The 22,594-nt window shown below is 48.4% G+C and overlaps 1 protein-coding gene across 1 annotated transcript in view; it reads right to left on the minus strand.

The window, feature by feature from the left end:
- ATP9B (ATPase phospholipid transporting 9B) overlaps nucleotides 1-22,594 on the minus strand; it is a 242,509-nt gene that overhangs the window by 35,331 nt on the left and 184,584 nt on the right. The window contains exons 16-17 of the mRNA XM_081802518.1: nucleotides 17,753-17,865; nucleotides 14,557-14,808 (exon numbers count right to left, since the gene is read on the minus strand). Coding sequence (XP_081658644.1) covers nucleotides 14,557-14,808; nucleotides 17,753-17,865 — 365 coding nt within the window. The remainder of the gene's footprint in view (nucleotides 1-14,556; nucleotides 14,809-17,752; nucleotides 17,866-22,594) is intronic.

Consider the following 22,594-nt stretch of genomic DNA (forward strand, 5'->3'; position numbering starts at 1 on the left):
CGCCTACCCCCCCCCCCCCCCCCCCGTCGCTGGGCACAAGTCTGCTTGCTGAGGTAGGAACAGCTACGTACAGTGTGCCAATTTCTGCTCCTCAATTTTCCCTTTAAAGATACAAGTTTCATTTAAGTTAATAAAATCATACTATTAGCTGACCTATAAATTCAAGACAGCAAAATGTTACATATTAGATTGCCAACCAGTGAGATCTAACGGTGTAGAATTCTCATCTTGCTGTGAGCAACACCATGCAGTCAGCTCTGGCATCTAGGAGAGCGCCGTCCACACGCGCTGGGCCAGGCCCGCCCACGAGGGCGTCTGCACAGACATCCCGGGTCAGGGGGTGTTCCCACGGTCTCACTGAAGGGAAAATTCTGACGTTGGGCCTTTCCTGCTGTGTCCACCTTGACCTTCTGTGTGCCTGGAGCGGCCTGGACACTACCAGGTGTCCTTACCCAGAACCACTGACCAGAGACAATGTGCTCAACAGGCTGGAAGACTGAGTTTAAAGAGCTAAGGCAAAACTCGAAACAAGAAAAAGCCCAAAGCCCTGAATCTGTACAATATTTGGGCTGGTCGGACCATGCCTGACGTGCTGGATTTCCTCTGCTGCATTTTGGGAGCCTGCTGTTCTAGGAACACCCAGCATCTTACCTTTATAAATGTGAAGCCCTACTCTCAACGTGTAATTGATGCCTCTCCCCTTTTTCTGGGAAATAAAGGAAATGAGCAAATTTTTACTTTTGTCTATTTTAATTAACTGTTTCAGTAAGATCTCTGTTCTCCCTTTCCAGAAGATAAATTAGACAAATAGTAACAACTTGAATGTTTGTTTGTCAAATACTGTGAGAAACTGCTGTCTAGAAATGTTTTGCTGCAAAACAGTGAAGGACCAAAGCTGCCTCAGATAGGGTCACTCAGTCAGGAGAGCACGCTGTGATCCCTCACCTCTGCCGGGGAGTGAATGCAAGGTCAGAACACTCCCCTGTGTAGGGGCAACAGCCTGACTCCGCGGCCTGCTGGGCCTGTGCTTCTGGGGGTGACCTCCGTGCCACGGGAACGAGCCCTGGGAACGGGCGGCCAGCTACACGTGGTCGGCACCATCCCTGTGCTTTACGGAGGGGCGCCGGTCTCGTGGTGTCCCCTTGACCTGCAGGGCTGGAAACGAAGGTCAGCCACGTGTGGGTCACCCGCGTCTACACGAATGACCCCCAGTGAAAACCCTGGACGCCCAGGCTCAGGTGGGCTTCCTGGGTTGGCAGCGCTCCATGCACGGTGTCACATCATTGCTGCAACGAGTGAGTGCTGTCCGCAGGACCCCCGGGGAGGGACCCCGGCCTGGCACCCCTTCCCCTGGTCCCACTGGTCCTCTTGTGCTCATCGCCGTGAGGTGAGTCTGACGGCTGCGCAGTCCTGCTGGTGAACCCGGGCTGGAAGAAGGTCTTGCGGACCCCCAACCGCGGCGCGCGTCTGACCACGTGCAGAATACGTGTGTACCGAGCACCAGCGCCCCCCCCAGCTGAGCCTCCCCAGGACCAGTGAGCCCGACCAGGTCAGGAGAGGGAACTCCAGGTTGGACAGAGAACAGAAAAGCCGCGTGGAGATGCCCGAGTGTTACTTGGCACTGCCTTGGGGAGAGAGTAGAAGAAAAAAATCGTCTTTTGACTGGATTCGGGATTTTCCACTGCTTTTTAAAATTAAGTAAAGCCATCTAGAAAGGCATCATCTCTGGTCCTAGAAAGGATCTGCGTGTCTGAATCGGGGTGGCCGGGGCCACAATTGGAGACGGTGAGTTAGACGCGGCAGAACTGAAGGCAGGCAGGTCCTCCCACGGCAGCGAGGACCCAGCGGCCTAAGTGTTCACATGTTCTCAGGCCCCCACTCAGCACCAGACGATGGGACAGCCCTGCAGGGGTGGACACACGCCCCGCAGACTGCTGAGCGAAGGGTGGTCTCCGTGGCCCACTGTATTGCCTGGGGTGGGGCATCCGTGGCAGCCTCCCAGGGTGCAGACGCTCCGCAGGCTGGGTGAGCCCCGACTCCAGACCCATGCACCAGGAGTGCTCTCAGGTGGCTCTTTTCTACTCCTCCCCACGGGCCACCCCCCAGGCTCCACGCTGGGTGGTTTGTTTGCAGCAACAGTAACACGTGGGGGCTGTCTTGCTCCTGAGCTGAGCGGCTGGGTCACATGTGAGTCCAGCATCCCGTAGGCGAGCGGACTGTTGAACAGTGAGTCACTGTGCGGCTCAGATTAGAGCTCGCCATCTCTGGCTTTCCAGCGTGTTACCTGAGCTCCTCAAGTTTGCCCAGATCCTAAAACCCCATACGGCTAATACAGCGCCATAATCGGGAGCACCAGCGATATGCTCTAAGTTACAGTACTACAAAAAGACACGTGGCCATCAACAGAAAGAGCACATCCAGAAGGGGCAAGCGAACAATTCTGCAACTCACTTCAGGTGGAAAAGGAAATGCACACTGGACACGTTTCCTATAAAACCTCGCTATAAAGTGCCAACGACCCAGGACTCCCCAGGTGAAATGTTGAACGTCCACTGTGAAAGCGGGACTATTACACTCTGACGTTAAACTGCATGCTTCTGCGGAGGCCCCGTCACCTCCTCCGCGCCCCACCAGGCGGGTTCAGCAGTCTACACTTGTGGACTCACATCTGTTTACTACGTACTTCACGACCCGTTCCAAGCAGCAGCTCCTAACAGAAGCCGTCTAGTGGCTTACACCCGGCCAGCGTGCCACGCCAACTGTTAATCATCATCATTCTGAGGACTAACTCTCTACATAACGCCAACCAGAAGAGAAGTATAAACTTTTTCACAAGATAGATGCTTTAACTGCTGTTCTGACACAAGCTGCTTAGTGGTGGGAGGCTTCTTTTGGGTGCCACAAAATCAAACATTTCTGGACGGGCCTGTAAACAACCAACCCCAAAGGATGGACCCGGACATGCAGTACTTGCAGCGGGCTTCCCGCCAACGTGCTCAGTACCTGCCCCTGGAGTCAGCCACGTGGCTACGAGCTCGCAGTGAAGGGCGGACAGTGTCCTGTTCTTGAGCTTCACCACCTCGACTCAGAGCGCACTAGGCGCGAAGCGGGCCAGGCCAGAACCCGCACAAACTCTGACGCAGGGCAGCAGTATTTGTTCAGAGAGCCTCCTAGAGTAACTTCCATCTAGTGCTATTAAATGTAGAAATAAAAGGAAAGAAAATGTCAAGGGCATTGACAGTTTGACTCTATTTTCCTCCTCAAGACGTTTAAGCAATTAAAATTACATACTTTGCGAAAGCACGAAAGCCGCGCTCATGTGTAACGAACGGCACGGCTACGAAGTGTGAAGCGGCTCAAGGGACGACAGCATGAACTCAGACAGCAGATCCCCACCGTGCCGGAAGGCCGCCGTGTAGCTTCACCTACGGGAGGCAGGCTTACGGCGCTGGACGCCAGGCTGCGAGCGAACCCGCCGGCCCACTCGAGCCGCCGCCCGTCCCAGTGTGCGCTCAGGGCTGCATTGGCGAGCCCGCCTACCACCCTCTCTCCATCCACTTCCGCAGGCTGTCTCCCGCCCCCGCCCCTCCGGAAGGCCCCGCGGATGGCCTGAGGGGCTCCTGTCCTGGCCCCCTCCCACTCTCCCCTTCATTCGCCTGTCCCCTCCGCTGCGGCACTCACTACAACACGCACACGTCGACGGGTCTGCTCACGTGTCACCTTCTACACCCGAACCCGCAGTGGTTCGAGGACCTCTGTGCCTGAGGCCCCCGAGCTCCACCGGGCTCACTGCGGTGCGTTCGGGGCCAACACAAACCTTCCTTCAGTAAGAGAGAACTCATAACCTCTTACCTGGAGTGGAGGGCTAACGGGCGCCTACGACACGCGCTGAAGCGTGAACGGGACAGTCCAGAGCACGTGCTCGTGAGCGGCACGCCCCCAGGTGCCCAGCATCACTGGCCTGGGGTCTAAGCAATGTCTCTCTCCCCCTCAAGTGGCCAGTCTACCTTTCAGCCAGCTCTTGCCCCACAAAATGCCAGTCACTTGACAGACACACGAAGCCTCACTATGCCTACGGTTTTAGAGTCAATACCTCTTCTTGGCGGTGCCGTTCAGATCTCTTGCCAACGTTTGAATTGGGGGCGGTTCTCTTGTTAGCAGGTTCTGAGAAGTCTTCACGGATTTTGGTTTCCACTCATTGATCAGACATGTGTTTCACAAACACATTCTACAGATCTGTGGCTTGTCCTCGTCTTCATGGTGTCCCTGAACAATGTGATGTTTACCATTGAGTCCGATCCATCAACTTCTTTTACAAGTTGTGCTGTTTGTGTCCCATGAAATCACTGTCTGACTCAAGCCCACAGACTTTCTTCTAGAAATTTTATACTTCTAGGTTTTTCCTATGTCTGTGACCAATTTAATTCTTTTAAAGATTTTATTTGAGAGAGAGCGACAGAGAGTGAGCACGAGCGGGGAGGAGAGGGAGAAGCAGGCTCCCCTCTGAGCAGGGAGCCCGACGTGGGGCTCGATCCCAGGGCCCCAGGAGGATGACCTGAGCTGAAGGCAGACGCTCAACTGAGTGCGCCACCCTGGTGCCCCTTGACTTAATTTTTGTACACGGGGAGAGATACTAGTTGAGGCTTTGTGTATGACAGTCCCGTTGTTCTGGGCATCATTTCTTCAAGCATCACCCCCTCTGCACTGCACCTCCTTGGCAGGAAATCAGTCGGCACCTCGGCAACAGAAGGTCTTCCAGTCCGTGAGCACGACGCACGCTCACACACAGGCCCTCTTCGACTCTCCTTCACTGTCTCGGTGCTGGCAGCACACAAATCCTATGCATGTTTGGTTAGATCCATCCTTAAGTATTTCATGTGCTTTTGGTGCATGATAAATGGTACATTAAAAAATCTCAATTTGTAATTGCTCACTGCTAGTATATAAAAATACAAGTAATTTTTGTATATGGGCGTTCTGATGTGCTATCTTGGTAAATTCAGTTCTTAAACATTACCATTTTTTTTTTTTTTTTTTTAGTAGAGCCTTTGGGATTTTCTATGGAGATAATCCTATCCTCTACCAAAAAAGAGTTTTATTTCTTCTTCTCCAGCTTGTATGCCTTTTATTTCTCTTTTCTTGCGTTAGTGCCCTGGCTAGTTCTGTGTGGAAAGAGAGGACGCCTCCTCTGCCTGCTCTAAACATTAGAAGGAACTTACCCATTGCTTCCTATGAAGTATCATGTGAACAGCAGGATTTTTCAAAGATGTCCTTATTAAGCTGCACCAACTCTTTTACTCCTAGTTTACTGAGAGATTTTATCAGAAACAGACGCTGGATTTTTGCCAAGTGTTTTTCCCCGTGAAGCTCCTGCAACGATCATATGGATTTTCCCCTACAGTCTGTGGGAAATTACATTGATCGATTTACAACTGTCAAACCAGCCTTGCATTCCTGGGGCAAGCTCCACTTGATCAGGACGTTATCTTTTTCACCTCCTGTTGGGCTTTACCTGCCCCCACTCTGTGGGATTTCTGCACCTCTGCTCAGAAGTGATTTGGTCTGTAGCTCTCTCATGATGCCTTTGTCTGATATTGGTGTCAGTTTAACACAGACGAGTGTTCCTTCCCCTACTGTACCTTGGAAGAGTTTCTATAGAATTGGTATTATTTCCTCTTAAATGCTTCGTTGAATTCACCGGAAGCCACCTGGGCCTGGATGTGGGAAGGTACGCGACTGCAAATCACATTCGATTAGATACAAGGCCTGAGACTGCTTGGGTATTCCAGTAACTGTGAGGGAGCTGGGAGGGGGAGGGGGAGGGGCGTCACTGGTCCAGGCATAAAAATACAGCCCTGCTCCCCTCTGATGGGTCATGGAGGCCCAACAGGGGTGAGGGGTTTCTAGGACTCAAGACTACGGACTCCTGGCACAGTGCTCTTCACAGGAGGTTCTCCCGTGCTGGTAAAATGTAGATTCGCACAACAGTCTAATATGAACATGTGTACCTACTTAACTGATTAAGCAACGTACACCACAATCTTCACATTTACTGAAATTAACTGTTTTTAAAACAGATCAATCAGGAATAATAGAAGGAATTGGTGAAGAATGTTCATTCTGCAGATTTAGTTTCAGTAGGTTTGGAAGAAATCTAGACATTGGAGGGTTTAAAACTCCTCAGATGTTTCTGAAGGGGAGCCAGGGCTGACAATTACCTGAACAATCAATGAGGACACCTCTTTCAGAATCTATTAAAAGACTGATGTAGGTAAAGCATTAATAACAGTGCTTTGAAGCATAGCTTTAAAATTGGCTGTTTTCTTTTCCCCACAGGACATATTTCTACTTAAGTTCATGATTAAATATTTTTATTGTTGTGGGTTTATGAATGGGACATCGTCTTCAATGTAGCAGGTGGTTGTTGATATGTAAGAAAGTATGAGTTTGTGTATTTTTACTGGGGTCTCCTGAATGATGATTCTTCGGTTGCCTAGATATAGTCATGTCATGTCTAAGCAGTAATTTTATTTCCTTGTAATAATGACAATGATTTTTTTCTGACACACTGTCTGGATAGAACATCCAGGACAGTATGAAATGGTACTGCAGTTAGCAGACATCCTTGTTTTATTCTTCACTTGGGACGGCTGTAGAGTTTAGCTGGTGTGATGGTGAGTATTGATTTAAGACTGGCATCATGAATCATGGTAAGAAAGGACCTCTCTATTTTGCATTGACTATTACTGGATGTGGAGAGGGGCCTAGTTTGTTTGTTTTGATCCAGGAATGGGTACTGAATTTTAACTTAAATGCCTTTTTTAAGGCACTCACTAATGGAAATGAGATTATCAAGTGATTTCTGACTCCTACAGAGCCATGCTAATGTATTTCCTAGTATCATTCTTGTATTCCTAGGAAAAATGCTACTGGGTCATGGTCTTTCAACATACTGTAGGTTTGTGGGTACTACAGGATTTCTGTCTCTATGGTCATAATATTCATCTGTAAATCTCTTTCTTACTGTGTGTCTATTTATGTTATCTTGATCAGATTTTAGAATTTAGAATTAAGTTGGCTTCATGAAGTGATTTAGAAACCTTTGGAATATCCTCCTTGTTCCAGAAAAGTTTTGTGTTGGATTAATTTTGCACTTAGTTTGCACTCACCAGTTTATATTAGTTTATATTAGTTACGATCTTTGCCAACAATTTCTGAATTTATTGCCTTCTCAATCATTACTTTTTGTTCTCCTTACCTTTTCTTTCTCCTACTTTCCTCTGGTTTTGTTTTATCCTTCTGAATTTTTTCGTTGATGCGAGTTCACTTATTCTGTTGGGGAGCACAGCCTCTGGTCTGGTCTGCAAGATGCTCCCGGGTATGTCCTCCAAGGGAAATGCAATTTCGTCCGCCGCCCCCCCCCCCCCCCCACGCTGCTGGCTGTGCCCTGGGAGCTGGAGCGTGAGCGGGAGTTGTTCAGTGTTTGCACGGACGTTGCTTTGGATCTCTGGCCTCTCCTGACCAGGGCTTCTCTTTGGTTGTGTTCTCTGTACTAACAGGACATACATACAAAGCTGCTGAGGGCTGGGTAGAAACGGCCAGGTCTTTGGCTCAGAATTATCTCAGGAGCAGGGAACACACAGCCACCTGCCTTCCCCATCAGTGAGAAGGGCGGGGGCGGGGGGGTGTGCATGTCTTTTCTTGTTCCCGGGGGATGCTCTCTGTGACAGTGTGGGCCATCTAGCACCCCTCGCCCTGTATCCATGGCCCACAGAACACGAAGTTGTCCTGGTGCTCAGGTAGGGTTCTTTAGTAAGGCAGTTTCCGGTGCTACTGCTTGACTTGATCTGTTCTGGCAGTTTTGTCAGTACCGGAATAAAACGTGGGGAAAGTGGTTTATCAAATCCTCCGTGTGTGCTGCCATGTTCCTCCGGAAGCTGCTGCCTGACCTTCTAACAGGATGTAATCCTGAGAGATCATTCTCTGAAATGTAAAGATAACTCCAAACTTAAAGGCTTAATACATTTCAAATGACTACTTCCATGACTACTGAGCTTTTAGAAATTTCTTTTTTTTTTTTTTTTAAGATTTTATTTATTTGACAGAGAGAATGAGAGACAGAGAGCACGAGAGGGAGGAGGGTCAGAGGGAGAAGCAGACCCCCTGCCGAGCAGGGAGCCCGATGCGGGACTCGATCCCGGGACTCCAGGATCACGACCTGAGCCGAAGGCAGTCGCTTAACCGACTGAGCCACCCAGGCGCCCATATATTATATAGATTTTTTTTTAAATTTTATTTATTTATTTGAGAGAGAGAGAATGAGAGAGAGAGAGCACATGAGGGGGGGAGGGTCAGAGGGAGAAGCAGACCCCCTGCTGAGCAGGGAGCCCGATGCGGGACTCGATCCCGGGACTCCAGGATCATGACCTGAGCCGAAGGCAGTCGCTTAACCAACTGAGCCACCCAGGCGCCCCTTTCTGGAAATTTCTAATAATGTAACTACTGACAATAACACAGAGGTAAAATTAATTAAAATGTGAATATAAAAAATATATTTAAGAGGGAGCCTGGGCTAAATCTCATCCACAGGCCACTTAGTAACACACAATCTTTGTCACAGGCAACTTATGTGCACATCGCACTTCTCCATGCTAAGTATAACCACTACAGGAAGGTGTTTCCAAGGGCCCTTCCGTAGGAGAGAAAACATGAAGCAAGATCTTAACATTAGTCTTTCTCTACAATTCCATTATTCAGCAGCTTCTGTGCCATTACTGAAAAGCTTGGGAGAACCTCCTTTGATCACATTAGCAACGACATACACGTACCTGCCAGGTACAAGCCAGGGATGCCTTTCTCACCAGGCATTTGATAGATCATAACCTGATCACAGACCTGTCTTCATTTTCGAGTGTGGTATTACCATCATTGTTATAACTTAGCAGAATATGAACATGAAATGTAATCTGATCACCTGGAAAACCTGCCGATCAGCAGTCATGGTTGGCTGTGCACGCACTGTCCGCTGCTCCTGGGAGGAGGCGTCCGTCAGACAGGGGCCCGCCCCCACACGCTCTAACGCAACATCACAGCCCCACGCCACTGAACACGCACAATACAGCGAGTATACAACGGGACACACCCCACCCATGAGAGCTTGCTTTGGGAAACCCCAAAGTAAGGCCATTAAGGACGATATTTACTTCCATATTTAAATAATCCACTTGTGGTTTGGCATTTAGCTGATTCTTGCAAATAAATGTCCAAGTGAGGAGCTGGTATCTGTACCTGAAAATAACATGTAAACACAGAACGTTCTCGCCACAGTGCGGAGAAGAATATTACCAATAAACAGCTAGTTTTCAGAAGGAAGCAGTCATTAAAAATCATGGCCAATCAGTCTTTTTGGGCCCAAAGAGGCCAGAGGTCTTCAGGGTCTGTGTCACCGTGTGCCCTGATCCCTGGAGCTGGGGACTGTGAGCACCAAGGCTCTGCCCACGGAGCGCATATCCGCTCTGAGGCCTCACGACATTCGGGGTCTCGCACGGGACACACCACAACCGAAGGAGGATGGGTCTTAATTCTGTCCAGGAATTTCCAGGGAACATCTAATGTTTACTAAGCTGCAGTTTGCTATGCTCAGGCTGTGGAGATAAAGTGACAGGCAAGTGAAACTTTCTACTCTCTCAGAGAAAATGAAATATTGATCACTTATCATAAGAAACAGGGACAGGGCATCAGTGGGCTCCACATGGTGAATACACGATGAGTTACTGACACTTGAACATTACCACCGCTTGCTACACCTTAAAGTATCACCGATGTTCCCCGATGACACGTCCCAGCAAGTATTTAATGACTGTACCTCACAGAGCCTTTAAGGATTTAACATTAACTCCCCCAGAATTTCATTATTTGTATAAAACATTCATTTGTGCACATCTTTAGGTAAGGTAAGAGATCCTTTCTGTTTTCAGGAAAATGAAAATGAAGGCCACTTATGTTGTGAAGAATTGCAACTGTGATACCAGGGTCTCAGAAACAAGAACATTCTACTTAAATTACGTTCTTTCTAAAGACGAAGAGGACACAAGAGCCATAAACACGTAGGGATTGTAAGAGCAGGGTGTTGATGCAGAATGGACAAAACCAGTGACGTCTCTGAAATGATAATGTTGCTTATTAACCATATATGTTGTGATAGGTCAAAGCTGAGGTCAAACAGAAAACATCAATTGAGCCATTTCCCTGAATAAAGCTCCAGGGTGCAATATTCTAAGCACTTTATTCAATAAAAAATGCTTTTAAAACGGTGCTTTGGTGATTGGGAAGCATTGCCATCATCCGTCAACCTAACTGCAGCAAAGTTCAATAAGCTAAATAATGAACCATTTAGATTATTTTCCTTGGGCCTTAGGGATTTGCAAACATTGCATCAATAGAGCTCTTTAAAAATTATGACGAACTCTATTTTCTTCATTTTCAGATTTAAAATATGTGTTAGGGATTTTTTTTAAGATTATTTAAATGGGCTGCCACTTTTAATCATTGTCCAATCTCCAAAGTAGAAAGAAATTTTAAACAAGGAAAAAATTCTAATTATAAGATTAGCAGTTTCTATCTGATTCCGGTAATCTTGGAATTGATGAGATTCCCTCTCTATTGTGAATACCTAATTTAAGATTTAGAAAGTGTTATGAGTTATATAAAAACCTAAAGATGAAAAATTCCATGTATTTTCAATAAAATTTATATTTACTTTTGGCAGGTAACAAGGTAAATATGTAATATAGTATTTTTACAACTTCTAATAAAATTTTTCTTGAGAAACATCTGTGGTCTCAGTTTCCTAGGCTTAAGACTGGGAAATAGTTCTTTTTCAATATATAATCACATGCAATTTTTGAGAATTTCTAGAATGTTATATAATACAGAAAAAAATGTGTTCAACCCTTTCTTTGTATGAAAAGGAACGTGGTCCATTTCCTTTAAAGGGCCGTGACCAGGGGCCCACATCTGTTTCAAAGCATACAATGGAATGCTAAGATGGCAATTTATACATCATCTAAATCTTAGCTCTTCCTCTGAGCAGTTTCTCCTAGATTTCCTATTACCAAATAAAAATATGTGCTACATACACGATTCCCAAAGCTGCATGCAGTTTGGCCACAACAGATGTCTCCATATTTATTGGTCAACACAATCTACAGAGTGTACCAGTGGGGTGCTAATGAAGTCCCGTCCCCCGACCAGCAGACTCCAGACCAAGCACACCGAGGAGGAGAGCCGGAGAGATGGCGGAACTGGGCCTCCCCACGCGCCCCGTGCCCGCCTCCCCGTGCGTGATGAGCCGGCTACCCTGCGCAGCTCCTCAACCACCTGCCACACCGCGGCCAGTCCCAGTGTTCACAGGCTGCGCCAGCGATCCTGAGAAGAGCTGGGTGACGCTGGGACTCCACAGCGATGGGGATTCGCCATCACAAGGTCATCAGGCAGCAGAACGGGGAAAGACCTTTTACTGCGAGACTCGAGACTCGGCCTGGCTATGGACTCCAGGGCTCTGGCCCCTGCTCGAACATCAAGGCCTGATATTCCCAGGAAACTGATTTCTAGATAAATACCACGGACAGCTCCCTCCTTTCTGCCCAAGGCAGGGCCGTCCCAGCACCTCCCTGCAGCCTGGGCCTCAAGGGCCCAGCTGAGACCCGCACACCTGCAGGGCGGTGGCGGGGGGGGGGGGTGGTGGTGGCTGAGACCCGCACACCCGCGGGGGGGCGGTCCGGGTGAGACCCTCACGGGGCACAAAAGAAGACAAGAGTCTGAGGAGGCCGAGAGAGAGCACCGCCCCTCCCCTCAAACACCTGTGGTACCGCGTCATGCCCAAAAGGTGCCGGGTCGACCCCCACAAGCTGTTATGAAGGTGATGGTTCAGGATCAAACAGGCTTTGAGATCCTTCTTTGTCTTCAGGCTCTTTCATTCTTTTCAGTTTAATTTAAAAACTAATTATAGGAATAATAAAGTTACTGTAAAAATGTCTAACAGTAATACAACAGGGTTGGAAGTTCCCCCTACCCCAGCCCTGACGAGCCCACTGTCAGCTGGTTGTGAACCAACAAGAGCATCCTGGGTGGGGTGCAGGCAGAGGCGTGGGAAGAAGTTGGGGTGCACGGGAATGACTCGAGCACAGCAACCTGAATGCTTCTTGTCTGCGAGGCGCTCTGAGCCCCACGCAAGCTGTGTGACCCGCAGTGTGCCCGGGACACCGGGGGTGCGTGAGGAGGCCTGCTCCAGCTAAATCAGCCCCGAGCAGAACCCCGCAGTGCAGGGGGCCCAGGGCTGCAGGGGTGTGGCAGGCAGCTGCAGGGGGCGGGGCGGGGGAAGGTGTCTCCATGTGAGCGAGCATTGCGGGGAGGCCTGGAGCTAGTGAAACTGGTCTCAGCTTTCCGCGTTTAAAGAAAAACAACTGAACTTTCATCTTTTTGGCTGTTTTTCACCACCTCTAAGCTTTTACATGAGTAATGACATGTCCTAATTTCTAAAGTAGCTTGTTTAGTTATCATGGGCTAATTTCCTGACTAAATAAACAAGGCAGTGCCTGTTTAACTACCTCTTCAAAAATAAATTTGGTTTTCAAATAATACAGCGGTGCATAAAGCTTAGTAAAACGCCGAGCGTCTGCTGGTGCACTTCGGGTTCCTCGTCATTATGAAGTCAGAACAAGGTAACCAGGTCCCAAGTCTCTGTCTCCAGGGTGTGGCCCTCCACCTGCTGGCCGCGGTGCTTCCCGCACACCATAGGGAGCGCCCAGGGAAGACTCACAAGACTCAGTGGTTCTCAGCTGTGGGGGCCACTTAGTGCGTTTCCAGAATGGAGAAGCACCAGCCCCACACCAGGCCCAGCAATCAGCACTTCTGGAACCGAGCACAGGTACAGAAAAAGGCAGATACACAAAAAAGACTGAAGAAAACAAAACTGTCAGTCTCCGTGCCGTGCAGACAGGATGAAGGGTGCTGGTGAGCCCCTGTGGCTCCCAGGAGATGGCAGACACAGCCTGAGGGCGCCTCTGGGAACGAAACACATCAGGATGGTCGCAAGCAGCTTTCGAGGAACAAACAGGCCGGGCAGGACCGGCTGCTCCCAGCTGCAGGGAAGCAGGACACAAACCCCTGAGAGCCAGCACCCACAACACACGTCTACACAGTCCTCTCTGCCCCAGGTCCCAAGTTGGCTCTAGCTATGACTCACAGGACGCCTTTCCTAACACGGGAAACTTACAGATGTATCTTCTGACCTCTTAATTAATTTTATTTAGCACGACAGGGATGCTCTTGTCAGTGCTCCGGACTCTGCAGTGCATGTTAGGCCCCAGCACCTCAGCGCTCCTGGTTTCACGCTGTGGTTCCCAGCGGCAGCCTGAGGCCCCAGCCCCCCAGCCTCGCCGACGCGGACATCTCGGGGGGAAGCGGCGCCCAAGTTCCCTGCTGCGATGTCACCGGGGCAGAAGGACCGTGCTCTTCTGAAATACTCGTTTATGAGAATCACCGGGCTCCTCGCTCTAAAACATTAGATCTGATTTTTCTTTTTTAAACTGTGATTGACGGTACTTTTTGGGGGTTATTACATGATCCAATTTCATGGAGTATTTAAAGAAGCTTGTTTACTTATATTGCTCCCGTGGTCGTTGGCTTGATTACAGAATCATCTCAAGAACCTTGAGTACAAGGGAGAGCACAAGAAAACGTTATTTAAAATATACTGGCTGAACAGGAATTGGGCAAATTAATTTAACAATGGCTTTTATCAATCTAAAAATAAAAAAAATGGGGGCACCTGGGTGGCTCAGTCGGTTAAGTGACTGACTTTGGCTCAGGTCGTGATCCCGGGGTCCTGGGATCGAGCTCTCTGCTCAGCAGGGAGCCCGCTTCTCCTCTCTGTTGCTCCCCCTGCTTGTGAGCGCTCTCTCTCTCTCTCTCTCTCTCTCTCTGACAAAAACAAATAAATAAAATCTTTAAACAAAATAAAAAAATAAAAATAAAAAAATGATGTAAGGTCAGAAATGACTAATTTGCCACATTTAAGATTTTACTGTTTCTGTCTTCTGTAGATTTTTGAAATGATTTACATCCCAATTCTCTTTTGAAATAAATATGCTATAGCTAAATTCTGGCAAAACAAACAAACAAACCCGGAAATTTAACATGTAAGCCTGACAATTCATGTGGAAGTATGAAGATGGGACGATGAGGGAGGAACAGTCCAGGCTCCAGCAGCTTTGTTAAGATCTGACTTGGTCACAAATCAGTTTACAAATTCAGTAAAACTCTGATTTTTCTCATGTGTTTTCCAGTAACTCACTCTTAAGACTTTCTGGAGTATGTGGACACACGAGGACCAAATGCACGGATCCAAAAGAGCCGTGTGGCCTTCAGGCCTGGAGCTAAGGCACCATTAGATGCGATAATAAAGCTCCCCTTGCATTCACGCCCCGGAAGAACGAATTCTCACGCCTCCGGTGCAGGTTTGTATCTGACATCCCCTAAGAGGCCCCGACTGACCTCGTCAGGGCTGGCGGCCTGGTAGGTGCGGTTCCCGTCGCTGAAGTCCTGGTCCGCCTCCGCGTACTCGGCCTCCGCGGTCACGCCGGCTCGAGGCTCGTACACGGGGGTCACGTTGTGGCAGAGCGCAATGGCCTTCACCGCGTCGTGGACTCGACTGCTAACACTTTTTCTCACTTTGGGAGCTGAGGATTGGGCCTTTCTTGGTGGCGTTGAACTGGCAGCGTTCCCGCTAGCTTGAGACTGCATCTGCTAAAATACGGAACGTCACAAAACTAGAGACACACGTAGCCGATACTGGAGGTACCACCCTGCGTGATGTTTATGAGCGCATCAGTGAGGGATGAGACAAGCAGCTCTCACGTGCCGGGCTCGCTCACGTGCTGGGTCTGTGCCAGCACACTGGCGTCTCCCGGTTGGCACGGCGACCAGACTGTCTGTTGCAGTACCTAGAGTCGGAGAGCTTTCCTTTTCTACATTCACTTGATCCACGGCATTGGCTTGCTAAGTCCGTAATAAGTCATGTTTGTTCTCCGTGCAAAGATGGGGTGAGTTAAAGAGCAAACCAGAGCCACATACTCCTAACTGCTTTCGTGTCTCGTTAAAAAGTGCTGGACCTGAAGTGGACTAACGCTAAAAGCAGGGAAAAAAGACTTACGAACCTTCCTGTAATACAATAAAGGAATCCAGCCTGTCACAGCCTCTGCATGAGAGCTAGTTTTGTGCATGACAGTAACCCCTGCATCCGACGAAAACTGATCCCCACCTCCTAGTTCAGACTCTCGCGCTCCGGACATGATTCCCTGCTCCCTGCGTTTGGCACCCCCCGCAACGGGCTGTGTTCGAGGGCACTCGCCTCCGGCGGTGGGGTGGGCGGCAGGCCGTTCCCCCCGCTCCCGGGGGAGGTGGAGCAGGACCACGGAGGCTCCTCGGTTACCTTCATGGCCACTCGTGACGGCCCTCCTGAGAAAGCCAGGCTCTCGCTTTTGGACGGGGCGTGCAGAGCCACCGAGCCGTGACTACTCTGCCAGTGAAGTCACAGTGCTGTCTAATGAAGGGCTTGCCGGCGCCGCCTCTCGCCCGCGCTCGCCTCCCACCCGTGTGCCGCTCGCACGGCAAAGGGAGAGCGGCACGCAACACGGCTGACTCCCCTTAGGACTCTGTTTATCGATGGCTGTATAATTTAATTTCACACAAATGCCATTAAAGATTATGCCCTCCATCACCAAATGCTTCCGGAGGGGAAATATAATCAGATTATGAAAGATTCGTGTTACATTGCAGTGGACTTGGTAGACTATTATCATCTTAATAAAAGGACAGAATCTCAGGAATAAAATCAATTTTACAAAAGAGTACTATCTAATCAGCCAACCAACAGACAGCTTAGAAAAAAAGATTTTTAAAAGACCTCCTCCATGGAAATAAGTATTAAATACTTGCTATTTTTATACACTGACTCATCCTTTCTGTTTTTAATTTTTCTAGTAAAACAGCTTATTTGGAGCTATTAAAATCATATTCATGGATAATGTAAATTTATTTTTTTAAAAACAGATTTTACCTGGTACTGTTTTGACCTAGACCTAGATTACCAGGAGAAGGGAAGTCTTTTTCCTTCTCCTTTTTAGATTTTCCTTCTGTTAATAAATGTTCTAGGTTACAAAATGCTCTGTACTGAACTGAATGACATCCAACTGAAGAAAGGGCTTGGTTTTAAGTGTATGTGTGCACGTATGTGTGCTTGTGTAAGTGATCATTACATACGATAAACACATATGCATTAGACACTTTTCATCTGACAGCGTCTTGAAAAGTAAAGTACACGCCATTCTGGTAAACATTAGAGAGGAAAGAGAAGGTTTTCACAAACTGAATGTAAGGCAGACAGTACACCTGAATTTGGTCAGAGCAGAAACTGCTCAGGGCGTGTGGCTCAGCCCCGTCTATGAAAGTCAAGTCAGAAGTATGACCGTCAATACACAGGGCCTACAGCCTCTGGGGGCACCGCTGCCAGATGGCCCGTGGGAGCCTCGAGGCGGCAGTGGTCTGTGTACATGCGAGCCCCCTCTTCCCTGGGGGGCGGGCGATGTGCACGTTTGCACCTGATATATGCTGGCCTGTTACGATGGGGGTGACCGAACCCCACAACAGGCCAGCAGAGAGGCAGAAAAGCAGCCCAGGGAAGTGATGGCTGGCCCTGGGTTCAAACCACAGCCTTGTGCATGCGGCATCTTAGACGCCCTGGGCTTGCGAGGTTTGGTTACCCAGAATCAGTGAATTCAAATGAGCGCAACACGAACGCCACCTGGGAACAGGCTAGGGGACCCGCGCGGCCTAAAATGAACTCTGCAGAGTGGCCTGTGTCTGCCTGCCCCACACCCCGTCATCTGTGGGAACACGTGGCCCTGTGGGCCCAATGTCAGGACCTGGTGAGTCAGGACCTTCCCAGGCCACAGACGCACTTGCAGAGCACACGGCCTACAAAGTCTCCGGCAAACGCTGTGGCTACTAGGCTGTGTATTTCCTGTTCCTGCAACCTCAGAGAGCTCCTGAGGCTCCAGGGAAAGGCCAAGATTTAGGATATACGCCCCCCGCCCCCGCCCAAGGAGTCCTTATCTAATCCAGACACAGACGACGTATTTGCAGATGAAATAACGCGACATTTGAGTTTCACTTCACAGTGGTATGGTGAAGGAGGAGAAGGGCTACGGAGGGAACCGGGTCTGCGGTGCATGGATAGCTGCTGAGGCAGAATGACAGGGACACTAGGGCTCGTGATACCGTGTGTCTACTTCTGTTTATTGAAGAAGCAAAAAAATATGAGAAAATCTTATTAATTACGAAGAAACCCAGAGGAACTGGTGAGAAACACCTGTGATGTAGTATTCTACTTCATAGTCTTAAAGATACTACCTATCCTGAGTAATTTTTTGGAGTATTTCACTAAGAAAATTATTTCATATGAGTAACTGGTTTAAGGTCATTATATCCCTTCTATTATTTTACAGTATAGAAATGCTTATTTAAAATTGGTTCAAAGACTGCTTCTTGATTTATAAATTAGAACTGAGTGCTTTAGGACATTCAAAGATGTTTGCTGATTTCCAGATTAGCGGATACAGCGGGTTCAGGCTGGCTCGACGGAGCCGGGCACTTTTGCAAGCAGCTCCCGTGCGGACGCCGATGAGCTTACCTGTGAGTATGGATTCCTGAGGTGGCTCTGGATCTCGTCCATCGTGTCTGCTCCATAAGACACGGTCCCCAGGTGCAGCCGCTTAAACACCATCTCGTTCTGGGTGAGGGTTCCTGCAACAAAGACCAGGTCACAGAGGAAAGCTCAACAGGACCAGGACTCCCCATCCCGTACACGGACATCCATGGGCCGAGCTCTCATACCTGGGCGCCCCTCGGCAGTGAGAATGCTCTGCTCTGTAATTCCAGCAGCTAGGAATGTCCTTCCCCACTGAGGACAAGTGTCCCTCCCAGATCCCTCCGGAAGAGCGTGCAATAACGTGAAGGGCTCTAACTACCTGAAGAAAGTGTGGCCTCTGCCTTTCAGTTCAGATGCATTGTTTGGTACAAATAGAACTTCTGCCTGTTCTGAAAGAGACAGGCATGAAACTGGAAAACAGAGTCACTATCTTTGTAATTATACTCTAGAACACTGCCTGAGAAAGACATCAACTAGTCCCAAATTAGCGTGCCTACCAGTTTTTAAAAAAAACCCAATTTTGAAAAATTAAGTATTTGTCACTGAACACAAACAGATGCATTTAACCCTTAGCACCGCTTGCATCGTGTGGAGCAAAAGAAAGGTCAGTGAGCAGGGAGGCACGTTCTCTTTAGCTGGGCTTCTGCCCGGTGAGCTGCCTGGAGGTGCTCACGTCCCTCCAGATGGCCAGGGCTCACTCCTGGGGACGGCCAGTCCATGTAGGCCAGGCACTCACGTGTGCTTGAGCACGAGGAAGTGCTTCACTCCTGGTGTGTAAGGAAGGCAGTTAAGAGAGGAGCACACACAGGTCAATTTTATGAGATGTCTTGGGTCTGCCAAATACAGTGAAGTAACATTATGAAAGGCAGCGAGAGGTTAACGTTATTTCAAAAACGGTGAATTTTCATTAAAAGTGACCATAAATTCACAATGTTACACATCTTCATGACTCTGAAAACCCCAAACATTGTGTATGTGTATCACTTAATATAAAAATGCACATACAATACGCATGTATGATTTTTGCTTACTGGGTTTTCTAGAAGTAAAGCAACCTGAGGAAGCGTGAACACCTGTGAGCACATACGTCAGGTGCGGTAATGAAAAGTGCGGCCATGTAGTCTCCCCCGGGCTTTTCTGCACGTACCTCACAGCTCACAGAAGGACTACCCGCTGACTGATATAATTATCAACGTGGATATGAACAATCCTAGCCCCAGTCAGTTAGAAGCTGGGCTTTCCACACGGCTACAAGACACCCATAAGATATTAACTAACTTTCTTTGGCACACGTGACGTGGAAGATATAATACAAAATGTTTTCGCATCTATCCATGACTCCATACACACTGGTGTTCAAGACAAAATAGCTCAGAACTCCCACTAGGACAGGAAGGCTACTTTAACATAAAGGAAAACCCGTATTTCATTGACACTGTTTCAGAGACTGTTTTGATTAACCTTCTTACAAGAATGGATATAATACTATACATTAGGGTCTCATAAACTTCAAAGAGCAGCTCTTCTCAGGGATGCTGATTAGTTTTAGAAATTTTGCTTTTTGCAAAATTCTATTTAGCCCTTTTAGTACCTCAATTAAATGGCACCTAAGTTTCCTGAAATCAAAATTATGTGAGAAGTACAGTTTAAAAGGGTTTTCTGGTTATGTCATCCTCATTAAGTAAAGCAGAATTAATTAAAATAGTAGTTTATATTAAAGAATGTAATTAAAAACAATTCAGCCTCCAAATGAAATAAGGAAGTTCTAGAAATTATTTACATCAAAGATTTGAGATGAAAACGATAGTTATCTATCATCAAAAGATAATGAAATTGTACATTAATTCCTATTAGAATAAGCACCAAGCTCACCTGTTACGTATGCCCAAATGAGCAGTTCCCTGAAAAATTATTTAATATGTTATTTTAATAAAAAATGTTTTACTTATCAGATTGACATAATCAAAGAATCTCCTGTAGACACTTTTTCCTGACATACACTGAATGTGAGGCTTCTAATCTACGGTGGGCTGCGGTAATGAGGCAGTTTATAAATACGACTACAATAAATAATACTTCTTTCAACCTTTTTATTACTAACAATTTTATACGTATGGCAAAAATAAGAATACTACACCTGCACAGTTCCTGCCAAGAATAAACTATTATTTCTTTAGGTTTGTAAACCAGTGAACGCAAGTGACCAAAGACCCTAAGTCCGGGGTCCCCTGCTCCGCTCACTAGCTCACACCGGCGGGATCGCGGGGACGGCACTGGGGGTGCGAAGACCCACCGCTTCACAGTGCTGTCGCCGTAACTGGATGGATCACTTCCGTAGTTCTTTTTTGTGAAAACTGAAGGCTAACTGACACACACCATCTGTTTCAGGTGTACACGGCAGTGGTTCGCTATTTTTATACAAAACGCTCCCCATGGTAAATGCAGTCGCCGTCTGTCACCGCACAGTGTTACTACAGTATCACCAACCACACTCCCCAGGCTGTACTCTTCATCCCCGTGACTCATTTTATAACCGGAGGTTTGCGGCTCCCCACCCCCCTCCCCAGACCTCCCCTCTGGCAACCACCCATTTGTTCCCCATGTCTATGAGTCTGTTTCTCTTGCGTTTGGTTATTTAATAGATTCCACAACTTTGACTTTCTCGGACTCATCTCACTGAGCTCCATACCCTCTAGGTCCACCCTTTTTGTCAAAAATGGCAAGATTTCATTTTTATGGCTGAGTAACGTACGTCTCTACCACCTCTCCTGTATCCATTCATCTATGGATGGATGCTTGCGATGTTTCCAGATCTTGGCTATTGTAAATAATGCTGCTGCAAACATAGGGGTGGTGTGTATCTTTGTGAATTAGTGTTCATTTTCTGGATAAACTTCTGGATAAACACCCAGAAGTGCAATTGCTGGATCACATGGTGATTCCTTTTAACGTCTTGAGGAACCTCCATGCTGTTTTCCAGAGTGGCTGCACCAGCTTGCATTCCCACCAGCCGTACCCAGCGGTTCCCCTTTCTCTGCATCCTCGCCAACACCTGTTGATTTTAGCCACTGTGACCTGTGTGAGGGAGATGTACCATCGTAGTTTTGATTTGTATTTCTCCCACGATTAGTGATGTTGAGCATCTTTTCATGTGTCTACAGGTATTCTTTGGAAAAATGTCTTTTCAGATCCTCTGCCTATTTTTAAACTGGGGTGTTTTAATTTTTTGATACTAAGTTGTCTAAGTTCTTCATATGTTTTTGGATATTAACCCCTTACAGGGTGGATGATTTGAAAATATCTGCTCCCATTCAATAGGTTCCTTTTTCATTTTGTTGATGGGTTTCCTTGGCTCTGGAGAGGCTTTTTAGTTTGATGAAATCCCATTTAATGTAATCCCGTTTGTTTATTTTAGCTTTTGCTGACCTTCCCTGGAGAGACAGATCCAAATAAATGTTGATAAGGCCAATGTCAAAGAGATTACCGCCTGTGCTTTCCTCTAGAACTTCTATGGTTTCTGGTCTTCAGTTCTGTGTTCATCTTGTGTGGTGCAGGACAAAGGTCCAGTTTCGTTCCTCTGCACGCTGCTGTCCAGTTCTTCCAGCACTACGTACTGAGGAGACTGTCTACTCTTGCCCCCTTTGTCCTACGTTAGTTGCCCATTTACGGGTGGGGTTTTTTCTGGGCTCTTGCTTCTGTTCCCCTGGTCTGTGTGTGTGTTGTGCTGGGGCCACACTGTTAGGATTCTCTGGCTTTGCAGACGTTCCAGGGTCTAAGGTGTCACCATTCCCAGATCTCATAGCGCCCAGCTCCACCCGCTCTTCCTCTAGGATGGTTGTTCTACCCTGTGGATGCACAGCCTTGGCCTCCCCTTCCGCCACCTGGCCCGCACGCCCCCTGACCAGCAGCACCCGCCCCTGCGGGAGCGCCACCTGAGCGCCTGAGTGCGGGCACTGCCGCCCACTGCCGCCCACCCCCCCACTGTGAAACACCGGCGGAGGCTGGCAGGGGGGTCCACAGGCGTGCAGGCGGAGTGCCCCACATGCCGCCCTCCATCATCCTCCCTGTCCTTTCTGCCAACGCTCAGACCTCCTCAAGCCAGCCGCAGGGGTGTGGCGCGGGGCGGCTCCCGCTGCTACGTGTACTCTGGGGCCCTCACCACTCATCCCGACTTGCGAGCCTCGGGAATGGCTTCTGACCTTCTGACTGGTGCCACCTTCCTCGAATAAGGACCCTTCATTCTCCTCCCTCCCTCAAACAGCACCAGCAACGTCCACCATCTACATGAAATGTCAGCTCCTTAGGATGGAAAGATCTCTTCACCATCCTTGCCAAACGTGCCCCTCGCACATCAGCTTGCACGGCTTCTGCGCCCGCGTGGCTTCAAACACAGTCAACTCTCACATTCCCACCGCTTTCTAATAAACTTGGAATTCACTCATGCATTGGGCAAAAAACTCCTTTAAAGGCATCACTATGTGTTGGGTCTTTCGAGGCCGATGGGCCTGGGTGCGAGCCCTACTGGTCACCGTGCACTGAGGAACTTCACACCTCAGTGTGTCTGCAAATAAGGACATGACCATGGAGCTTGCACAGATGCGGCCAAGAGTAAATAAGATCGTGTACCAAGCGCCTGAGACACAAAGAGGAACAAGAGTCCCTTTCCTCAGGAACCTCGTGATGCAGAGGAAGAGACAAGAGCACGAAACGAGTCTGCTCCCGAGAGGCACTGAGCGCACTGGGAACCACGTGCAGAGTCTGCGGCTGCTGGGGGAGGACAGTGGGGAGGGCTGCAGCACGGACACGTGTCCCGTGTGCTGTGGG

Source organism: Leptonychotes weddellii, chromosome 13 (genome assembly GCF_054177405.1).
Source record: "Leptonychotes weddellii isolate Sample4059 chromosome 13, ASM5417740v2, whole genome shotgun sequence".
NCBI classification, from domain to species: Eukaryota; Metazoa; Chordata; class Mammalia; order Carnivora; family Phocidae; genus Leptonychotes; species Leptonychotes weddellii.